Source organism: Micropterus salmoides, unplaced genomic scaffold, assembly GCF_014851395.1.
Source record: "Micropterus salmoides isolate LMB-PRFRI ecotype aquatic unplaced genomic scaffold, ASM1485139v1 Ms_hic_scaffold_10, whole genome shotgun sequence".
In the NCBI taxonomy this organism is placed as follows: domain Eukaryota; kingdom Metazoa; phylum Chordata; class Actinopteri; order Centrarchiformes; family Centrarchidae; genus Micropterus; species Micropterus salmoides.
This window is the reverse complement of record NW_024040041.1, coordinates 22,662,371-22,673,692: the sequence shown is the minus strand read 5'-3', so window position 1 is coordinate 22,673,692 and position 11,322 is coordinate 22,662,371. Positions and strand designations below refer to the sequence as shown.

The 11,322-nt window shown below is 42.5% G+C and overlaps 1 protein-coding gene across 9 annotated transcripts; it reads right to left on the bottom strand.

Annotated features, from left to right (window-relative positions):
• Positions 1-704: 704 nt before the first annotated feature.
• On the bottom strand, positions 705-10,653 carry raver1 (ribonucleoprotein, PTB-binding 1). Of its 9 annotated transcripts, none has more exons than XM_038702700.1 (15): positions 10,220-10,653; positions 9,104-9,170; positions 7,114-7,583; positions 5,715-5,906; positions 5,482-5,602; positions 5,292-5,392; positions 5,120-5,191; positions 4,629-4,710; positions 4,141-4,343; positions 3,934-4,009; positions 3,655-3,797; positions 3,346-3,447; positions 3,133-3,264; positions 2,833-2,898; positions 705-2,706 (listed from the first exon to the last, which is right to left on the bottom strand). In XM_038702700.1, the coding sequence occupies exons 1-15, from the start codon at positions 10,541-10,543 to the stop codon at positions 2,560-2,562; spliced, it is 2,298 nt and encodes a 765-aa protein (XP_038558628.1). In that variant the 5' UTR covers positions 10,544-10,653; the 3' UTR covers positions 705-2,559. The 9 variants fall into 9 exon arrangements, with proteins under 9 accessions (XP_038558628.1, XP_038558647.1, XP_038558638.1 ...); XM_038702719.1 differs by having other exon boundaries at positions 3,373-3,447; XM_038702710.1 differs by having other exon boundaries at positions 4,629-4,707.
• Positions 10,654-11,322: the final 669 nt, after the last annotated feature.

The following is an 11,322-nucleotide window of genomic DNA, read 5'->3' as shown; positions in this document are numbered from 1 at the left end:
CTCTAGTGGTGAGGGTTGCAAATTGCAAAACTAATGACAGTGCATTCACGTGCTCCATTTCCCCAAGTTCTGAAGTTGTTTTTCCGACTTCAGTGTGTTCATGTGCTCTTAATTCAGAATGTGGCATCAACATGGACACTACAACAAAGATGTGTTGGATTAGCATCATCAGAGCATATAAGCATGCAGACATCTAGTTCACTCTACATTGACAGTAAACAAACTGTTTGCAAAATACGTACAACGAATGTTTTTGCACGCATTAAAGTTATGTATACTTCTTTATGTCCCATGTACACTTTCTCTATTAACAATATTTTAGGAGGAAAAAAGATTCAGATTATTCGGACATCACATGAATGTACCATCACTTAATCGCGCCCCCCCCTTTCCAAGCACGTAGGAGAAGCTAGGTGGCTGATGAGCTCTATCGGCACTTGCTAAATAATACATAGACCAGTATGTCCGTTTGGGCTACTGTAGAAACATGCTCATTCTAAGGTAACATAATTGTTATCTAAGGTCTTTATACACCACTGAAAACATAGTTATGTATATTACTGCATTTCTGTCTGTAGATCCTAAATATTACACACTGGAGGTGTAGAGGGCAAAACATGTGCACTTAAAGTGTATACAGATAGAGCTGCAGTCTATTGCTTGAGGTTTGTTTGTTTTTTTTAAAATGACGAGTTCACAACATCTTGAGTTTAAATAACATTTACTTGCTCACATCACACACATACTGAGACAATCGTGGCGGTACAGATCAGATAGCAGAATCAAAAGCAATCAAAAACAGATGTTGTCGTACAGTACAACCGCACCTCTTGGTCCATACACAACATGAGCAGTCTGCTGTGGCGCCACTCTTGGTCACACATCAGCTTTCAAACATACAGGCAAACAACAAAAACATGAGGAGCAGCAACTTCATTCAACACCAGACCAGAGGCAGGTATGATTAAAGAAAACAAAAGTTTTGGACTCAGGAAAATGATCAAGCTTAACTATATACACAGCAAACACAGAAATGGTAAATGTAGATGGAAGCCAACACAGGGCAGGATGATATCACAGAAAACACTGTTGAGGCTCAAGTGTAGCTGCATTTCCTAGCAGAAGTCAGAGGTAATGGGTTTTCACAATCAAACTGTCAACCAGATAATTATTCAACAAAAAAAAAAAAAAAAAAAGAAATACAAGGACAGTCATGTCACTGACCAATCACCTGCCACTAGCTTCCATTAATAGCTCCCCAGGGAGACTTAACTACCCACCATTACTGGATAACTTTGAACACAAGCTATGTCCATCATTCCAGCTGCCATCTACTTGTCTAGAGAAGCTAATTCAATTGAGATTTTAGCCTCTCGCTGAGGAGATTGTAAATGTTCTGTTGGCAGCTCGAGAGATGGCACACTGCACATGTCCACCGCCCCACCCACCCAACCATTGAGGTGTGGTGTTTAGACTTTAAGACATTCAAAATTTAACTTTGCAAAACACAACTCATAAATACAGAAAATATTCAACTCATGGGCATACGAGTGAGAGGAGACTTTAAAATGGCATCTTATAGAGGTGAGAACAGATTGGGTTGTGACCTGGGCCCTCCAAGTGCATCACTCAACAACCAGTGTAGAGAACAGATTCTGTAAACAAGTTGGAGGGTATGGATCAAAAGACAAACAGCGCAGGACAGTTAAGGCTTGAGAAATGAATGGTAAAAAACTTCACCGTCACAATACACAGGCAGGTGCATACAGCTGTCATTAGTGGATGGAAAGCTGCACAGTAGCCAATGAGGAGCCTGAATCCAGCAATAGTCAGAAAAATATACAACCCTGTGGAAAAAAGGGGAAAACAAAAAAAAAACAACAAAAAAAAAAAAAAAACACCATAACACAAAAACACCATCTCATTAAACAAACTACTGAACTTTTTACATGTAATTAGGTAGGCTATTTAAAAGGGAAAAAAAGAAAAAAAAAGAAAAAAGTAGAGCCTCTGAAGTAAAGCTTGAAGTCCCTTTGCCTGAAATGGTGGACAGCATCACTTTATAGTGAGAGATGTCAAACATAAAAAGCAGCCGATGGCTGCCACTGAAAACTGGCTAAACTATCTATAGCTCTGCTGATACACCACACTCAACACAGTAAAAAAAAAAAAAAAAAAAAAAGGTTCAAGAGAAGACTCCATTAGCTAATTAACCATTTTTTTCTCACTGTACAAATTTTAACAGGAAATTAAAAGTCAAATTAAAAGAGGAAAAACTAAAAACTTAACACACTAAAATCATATATACACACACACAAAAACAGAAGGGGAAATAAAAAAAAAAAAAAACAACCACCAAGAACTCCCATGGAGTGACACAACTGTCCAGATAGCAACAGGCTGCACTCCCCAGCACCCTCCAGGGGTCACTCACAGGAGTACACACGAGACAAATCCAAGGACCACCAAGCTAAAGTTCATTGGAGGAGACCGGAGGAGATGCCATTGTGTCCTGGCTGTTGAATGGCTACTCATACAGCAAGAAGCATTCAGCTGTATTTAGAATATACGCTTTCGCTTAAGGTAGGAGTCTGCATAATGGCCACCAAGGCCCTGGGAGTGCTGGCCCACATAGCTGCCTTCAGGGCTCGGCTCTGGAGATGGGATCAGCCGGGAGAACACGCGCTTGTGGCTACCAATGGGAGTCTATAATTGATAATGAAAAATTAAAATAAATAAATCATTAAAGAGCACCTTGTCTAAAAGCAAAAAAATTTAAAAAAATGAAATTGTAGACTCAAAAAGCAAAAGACAAGAAGGTGTCTTAATTACCTTCACAGCATTTCCCAGGCCTGGAGGGTAGTTGGTGTTGTGGCTCACTGGAGGCATTCCCACAGCCTGAGGACAACAACCAACTTTCAGTGACCTAGACTTCATGCACTCAGTGCAAGTGTGACATTAATTATTGAACATGGGCTTATTCTTGGAACCAAACCCTGCACATTTTCTCTCTTCCAGTGCCCTAACCCTAAACCTTCATGTTCTTTGCGCTGACAAGTAATCAATAGTTTGAAACCAAAGCAGAGGGTTAATGTCAAGAAGAAAAGTGATCATCCAAAGCTTCAGACTTACCCTGTTAAGCTGGCTGGTAGGGAGGCTACCGTTACTGGATGCCTCAGGACCTGAGCTGAAGTAGGACAGGGGCGGGCTGGGAGGGTAACTGTAGTGGGAAAACTGCTCACTGTACTCAGGGTTACAAGAGAGCTGCAGAGACAATTGAACAAGTTCACAGCTGTGTTACTAAAGGACATTATACATGTTGTGCAACATTAAAAGTTTACTCACGTAGTCGTGAAATGGTTCATTAACAACTACCTGCTGACCAAATCCTGCCAAGGCCCCAATATCAAGGTTCTCCTGCTGTTCGTACAAGTGGGCCAGCGGATACTGAGGAGAAACGCCAGATGGGCATTAGACCAGATCACATCATATAGCCTACTGAATGAGCACTTAGGCACTATATCCGAAATTCATCAGTTCTCCATGACGTCACCTAATAGAGCCGCACCTAAAAGAATAAACATTTAAAAATGTCTCTAATCTCTCTAGTAAGTCTCTCCATGGACAAAGTAGTGAAAACCTGGGGGTGGTTACCTGGTGTAGAGGAGGATATTCTGGGCTGTATGAATCCTGGTAGCGCAGGTTGTAATTTGGCTGTATGCTCTGGTGCGTGTGCTGGTTGGACACATTACTTAGTGTGGGCCTCTTCCTATAGGGATGAGGTCTGCAGCTTCCTCCTGAGTAGGACAGGATAGACAATATTATTTATTTTATATCCAGCCATCTCTCTTTTATATCTATATATGTGAATTGATGCAGCAACAAGAACAGACTTCTAAGTCAGCACCACTCAGTACAAAATCAGCTCCTCACCCGAGGGAAACACACTGCTGACATTGAGGAAGCCACTCTGGTTCGCATCTTTAGGAGGATCTCCTAGTATGGATACCTGACCGGAGGGAAAGGGTAATTAATTTTAGCCTTAGGACAAAAAAATGGTTTCTCATTTACACTTGGGTAGAAAGCAGGACAAGATGACGAGGGCAGAAAGCATAATATGGAAATTACTTGGGACCTCACCCCTTGTGCTGTGAGGCCATCTGCCCCCATCATGCCACCCATCAGGGGCATGGAGATGCCCTGCAGGGTGGGAGAGGAAGTCTGGGGGAAGGTGCACGCTGCTGTGGGGGACTCCTGCTCCCTTGCCAGAGCTCTGCCAAGTGGCATTGGCTTTAGGGGGTTTAGAGGATCTGTCTGAAGACCTAGACCCTGGACTACACCACCTAGGGGAATTAAGAGGCAAGACTGTAAATTATAACATTATTAATGTTCATGTTTTTCATATAAAAATCACAGCATTTGCATCACACATTATTTCTTAAGCTACAAATGTAAACACAACTAAATCACATACATACCATTAAGACCAAATTATCATGACCAGTATAAAGAGGAAAAACTACGATTAACAGGCAACGAGGACTACAGATGTTCAGAATCATAAGCAAAGCAAAAAACATGCAGTTTGTGGCTCAAGGAGCTACGGCTGGAGTCAGCGGATGCCAAACCTTGGGGCAGGTCTCCGAGCAGATGGACTCCCTGCTGGACGGGCAGTGCTGCCAGAGGATTCTCCCCAATGAGTCCTGCCTGCTGGCCAAAGGAGAGAGCAGAGTTCAGTGTCACAAGAGGGTCACACGGCATGGCTACGACACTCGAGCAGTGAAAAACGACACGGGCACACTTAATCAGCACTGAGAATTACTCACCACATATGAAATTATGTCCTTACAGAATTGGTATTTACGCTGTGTGCACAATGGAGTAGTACACCTACCATATCACTCAGCACCACTCAAAAGTACACCCCAAACACACACACACACACACACACACACACACAGGGGAAAAAAAAAACAAAAAACAAAACACACACCCCTAGTGAGAGCTTACCTACCCAGGTATCGCGTTTTCTATCACCAATTACATAAAAAGACGAGGCTCCATCTAGCCTCGTCAAACACAAACTGATAGCCAAAACACAAACACCATGATCACTCACACAAAGCACTAGAGGGTTTTCTTTACTGTGCAGCACCTGAGCCCACAGAAGATGATTTCCCAGAAATGCTTGCTAATGGTAAAGAGGGAAAGAGCAGAAAGGTGGGGTGGGGGGGTTAAATGAGTAGAAGAGGATCATAGAGGTCATAGAAAAGGCAGAAAGGTAGTAGTACCTGCTGGGCCTTGGCCTGGTTCTGAAGGAGCATCTGGAGCAGGGCAGCAGAGAGGGCAGGGTTACCCAGCAGGGGCATTGTAGGGGCTGCCCCGAGGAGGCCTGCACACAAAAGGGTACATCAGGATCCACAGCACCAGAACAAAACCTAAAATGAAGCCACTGATTAAGAGCTTGTGAGAACTCTTCACCTTGTTTGTGCCCCTGTGACAGTGGGTTGAGCAGCATCTTGAGGGTGGCGGGGTTATTGAGGCCTGTAAGAATCTGCATGGCTGTGGGATCAGGGAGGAGGCCTTTACCCCTGTTCACAGCCTTGAAGGGAGGGGCCACACAACAGGCAATCAGGAGAAAGACCAAAAGGCAAACACAGACATGGTGGTAATTTTGGGTACATTAATACAGTATATCAAGTGGACTTAAATACCATGGTTTGGGCAGCAATCAGAGCAGCCAACATGCTTCTTCCAGGAGGGCCAGGGGCACAGAAGGACACCCTGATGTGTGTCCCGCCCAGCAGCCTGCCATCAGTGAGTCGCTGTGCCTCCTCCGCCATCTCAGCAGTGGCAAACTCCAATACCGCGAACCGTCGAAAACTTCCATCTTGTCCCTGAGCCAACTGTGGAGTGGCGCAAAAAAAAATCTCAGACAGACTATCGGACAAAAGGTCTACTACCAATACACACAGTAACCTAAATTAAATGTGATGTTGAAAGTCTCTAAAGGAGGAAAAAAGTTTCATCCTGGGTTTTGTTTATAGATAACACAGCAAACGTCCTAATAGGTAATTTTCTGCCATTGAAAGGTTCTCGTATAAACATCAAACCACCTCCTGAAAGTTTAAAATTACTAATAGTGTTTTTCTGCAAACTATATAGCTTTTTTATTTCATTTTGTTTGTTTAAAAAGCCCCTTTATCATTCAATACTACCAGCTTTAAATACATCATAACCAGGCCAGCTGGATCTTGTTAAAACTAGTGCTGGGAAACTAAACCCATTTCCCTTTAATCATCACATGATCTCTAATCGTCACTGCCTTTGCCACAATCCTAAAACATCCTGGAACCAGCCGAAAAAGTAATACTATGCGTGTCCTGCAAAAAAAAAGAAGGACAGCCCTCTCTCATTCCAGAAAAGCCCCCTGAATGACACCACCTGGGGGAGTCAGGTGGTCATCACTATAGAGACCAGCAATGCTCATTGCTATAGAAACTTTGAGTGGCCACAGGCAGGAAAACTGGGGTAAAGTTGAAAGGTACTGAAAGATCACATAGGGAATATATTTTTTACTTTAAATTATTCCATCAACACCAAAAAGCTCTCAGTTGGTTAACATGGCCTTGCATAGCATAAATCAACAGTAGCTACACAAACAGTTTACAATGAAACTGAATGTAGATGGGAGGGTGTTATCTGTTGCTTCAATGCTCAAAGAAACTAACACGTTTGTGTCAGTCCATTAACTGCCAATCATTTTTTCAATCAAGTTTGATATATAAAATGCCAAGACCTTGTGAAAAATGGCCTAAGGAGATTTAGTCTGACCAACCAGTCCAAAATCCAAAAGAGAATCAATTTACTATACTGGGACTGAAAAACATTTGAAAACATGGGACCATCAAAAGGTATGTGGCATTTTTGCTTGAAAATAAATGTACTTAATAAATGAACATATATTCTGATAGTCAGTCAACTAATCGGTAATGAACTCATCATTGCAGCTATAAAGTGGTATTACATTCATTATTCTTGGCTTAAAATACTTATCTGAATAATGTATCAAATGTAACAAACAGCCGTGTGTCTGTGTGTGCTGATTTTAACCTGGCAGAAGGCTGGCGCATGGGTGTCAGCCAGGCCGTTGCGGAGGTCTTGAGCTGTCAGCAGGTTTGGGGGCAGGCGGTCCACGCACAGGCATTTAGAGTGCAGCAGCGGGTATGTTAGGGAGCCCACCTCAGTCCAGTGGACATAAAGCATGCGGGACCCCAGCTGCTTTCCCAATAGCTCCGACTTGGCCCTGGCCGCCGAGTCCTTCTTCATGTACTCCACAAAGCCATAGCCCTTGGAATGCCCTGTGGAGGCGCTGTACACCAGAAAGCAGCGCTCCAAGTTACCAAAGGGTCGCACCAACTCCTCAAACTGCTGCTGGGTGAAAGCGCAGGGCAAGTTGGCGATGCAGAGCAGGGCATCTGTTGGCTGCAGTTGCACAGAGATCTCCCGGTCCCGTAGCACATGCTGGTGGAACTCTTTGATGGCACACTGCGCCTGTTCCCCATTGAGCAGTGTCACAAATGCTGATGGGGGACAGAGGGAGGAAGAGATGCAAACACAATTTTGTGTAAAGTTAGTGTGACATTTGTTCAGTCAGCATCAAGAGATCCATTTCTCATACACAGCAGGTATCAGGTGGCAAACCTCAGTTCTAACACCGTTTCTCCTTTAGCAGGTCTGATAAGAGACAATGCTGGTGGCATAATGTCAGCGCACACCAGCTTGTCACAGCAGCATTATTGAGACTATAACATGGTTGTCATAGTGGCTGACAAGAATCAAAGTCATGTGACTGAGCCTCAAGTTGATCACTAATAAGTCACATCTAGGCTTGTATGACTTAATGTTTTGGCACCCACTTTCTGAATGTCTACCAATGTGACAGACTGTTGTAAGTGCAGGTATCCTAGAGCCACATAGGGTGCTGCTCCATGTCAAACATCCTGTTACCCATGCTTTGAAAGAAAAGCGGGAGGCGGTGTTTATGTCTGAACGCCACATAAAAGAAGTGTAATATAAATGGTTTTACAAGTTAACTAGCTTTTCAATGAAAGCACATAGAAATGTGACAGTTTGGCAGATACCAGGAATACTACAGGCCAACACTTTCTGTCCCATTATTTTCAGCCAGTCTATGTGTAAAAGCATTTTAAATTCATGATGTTTCAGTTGTTCAAATGTCAGTTCATCAACTGATAAATCCGCTTTGAGACTTCTAATAGGCCATTACCCTGAATTGATTCACCAGCCTTGGGGTAATTTAACTCTGATTGTTTTGGTATTTAAAATTACAGAAACTGTTTTTTTGGATGCATACAAATTAATAACTGTGTTGTGTCAAAGGGAGTTCCACCGTTTGGCAACAAATTGACAGGAAGTGACAACAATGTGCATGGCTGTCATAAGAACATAAGTATAACAAGTATATGACTGACATGTTAGGAATAAACTTATTCCTTCAATTTCCTATTTTGTCAGCCAACTGTTTCTACATCAAGCATCACTGATGTAGAAAAGGTTTCATTGGACAGCATATTTTTATGGAGTCAGGACATATAACCTTTACAATCCTCCCCAGACAACTTTGATAGCAAACTTTCACAAGAGCTTTCTATGTGTCAAAGCTGCCAGAGTTCGCACGCTGTTGTGCATTACATAGAGTATTCACACCTCCACATGTCTCAAATACATACCAGCATAAACAACTGGGGTATAATTAGTGTAAGACAAATAATATTATCGACACTAGTGATGAAACACTGGAGATTAATCAAAGTTTTGAAACAAAAGTGTCTGTTACAGGAGCTTTTTGTTCAGCTTTTTTTATTTTTTAAAGAGTTATGGGTCAAGTCTTTCAATCATCCTCCGCTTTAAGACTGTAGCAAACAGTGAACTGCTCTAAATACAGACAAACTGAGTTGTTTTTGTGGATATAAAGTTTGTTTGCTGCTCTTTGTTAATGTTTACAGATTCTCTGATAATCATTCACTCCTTTAAATTGAACATGCAATGACTAACATGATGGACAAGCAGTTCAACCAACCTGTGCCTTTGTATTTGTCAACAAAGCAGTACTTCAAGTCATAGTTGCCCAACAGCTCATGGACCTCCTGTAAATAGGAAATAAGCAAAGACAATAATTACATCCAGACATTTATATTCACCATGGCGGGTGCATCACAACCCCAGGACAATATGCATCATTATATTTGACTCCAAGTTGTAGATTTTTCCCCTCATATAATTATCACTTAATTGTAGATTTTGGTAATCACATAATTAAGTAATTCAATTTTACATGGAAACTAGCAACAGGCGCACCTGTGGGGGGTTGAGAGGTGAATAACTGACTCATTGTTGTGCGAGAAATTGTTCTGAGCTGCTTTTGACAGTTCACAAACAAACGTCGATGCTGTCTAGCATTTTCTGAAACGTTTTGTCGCCACACCTTCCACCTTTTGTTATATTGCAACTCACATCTCGAACTGCCACTAACCCCCCACCCCACCCCACCCCCACCCCATGTGAACAATGGTACCGCCCGCCGGCCCAGCGCTCCCCACGAGTCAGGCACGTTCCAAAAGAAATGTGGCATCATGACTAAATCACAACCAAACGCAGGCTTAAACAACAGATAGGCTGATGGGAAACAAATTCCAGTGCACCTGTAACTGTTAACCCCCATGGAGAGAGTGTAATCACTTTGGCTTGAAAGCTTAAATAGTGAAGACGAAAAGAAAAAGAAACACGTACATGAGTTACCAAATTGTTAGAGGCCGGGCTGGTAGGTCATAACGTTACAGGCCACAGATGACCATTATTGACAGATCAGACCACCTGGCAAGTTAATCCAGACCGTGCTCGTCAGATACCCCAAACAAATTAAGACAACTGTGTTCAATTACTGCCAATGGACTGTGTGTTGGCTTTTCATTAACGTTAAACCATTTGTACATTAAATAGAGTAAAATGTCGCTTTAACAAAAGTTAAAGACAGCCAACGAGTTAAATGGCTAGCGTTAGCAGGCTAACATAGATAGCATGGCAGGCATATTGGGAGCTAGGCTACGGTTAGCAAAACGACCCAGTCAATCAATCATCCACCCACCCAACAATTACACCTCTAATTCCTACGTACTATTTTTTTTTTTACTCATACCTGATTGCTAACGTCGGAGGGCAGATTCTTTATGATAATTTTTCTACGGTTGTAAAACTCCCGGCGAGTTCTCTCCAAGCGGCTCTCTATCTCTTCGGGGCTCAGTGATGTCAAGTCCTCGTCGACCCTCCGCTGGCACTCGCGTTCCGAGGTTGAGTCCACCTGGCCCGGTTCGAGTTCGGGATGTCGGCGGTCCCTGGACATCCAGCTTTCGTGATCCGCAGCGAGGTCGTAATTTTCGTGAAGCGGACGAGAGACGAGACTGAGCTCTGTGTCTGTGCTTTCATCTCTGGCAGCTGTGCTAACAGACACGACGGCCGCCATCACTCAGTTTGGTGGAAGTTTTTTCGGTCCGGGTACTCGGTCAGATTTGAGCAGTTTAAACAATACACGCGTGGCCCCAGCGCCGCTTCTCATTGGACGAGAGAGGGACGCAATCTCCTTGACTACGACGTAACGGAGGGCGGGGCCGCGAGTGTCCCTTGCATTCTGCTCTAAAACGGATTTAAATGTATTTAAATGCTGCAGATCTCCAGCCAAGCAAAAACAACTACACGTTTAAAAATAAAAGTTTTAATTTGTCTCTCAAACCACACGCTATGAATAATCCTGCATTTCCAAGATGGATCAGATATAATGATTTGGACTATAAAGATGTTTAAATTATTCTTAAACGGTCTCAATAATCGAGTGATTATTGGATAGACGCACGGCTAACACATTTTAAAACAATAAAAGCCTATTGTATTGCAATTGATCTAATAATTTTAAAACACTTAAATAAATGCATCCAGCCATATGCACAACACTATTACTTATGTGTATGCAGGTTAGTTTTTGTTGTTGTTCATTTATGCCCATTTTTGCCTATATACTTAATAAAACGTTTGAGGGATGAAGGCCAAATGGAGCCCAGACTTTTTTACAAAATTGGAGAAATCCCTGACTGATAAGTTTCGTTAGAATTGTAGAAAATGTATTATAGAATGTCCTGAATATGTATTTATTTATGTATTTTTTTTCCTCGCCATAGTCTTCAATTCAAAGGAGCAGATGTTGTTTATAGGAGTCAAATGCAAATGCAAATGGGATTAGTTTGGTAA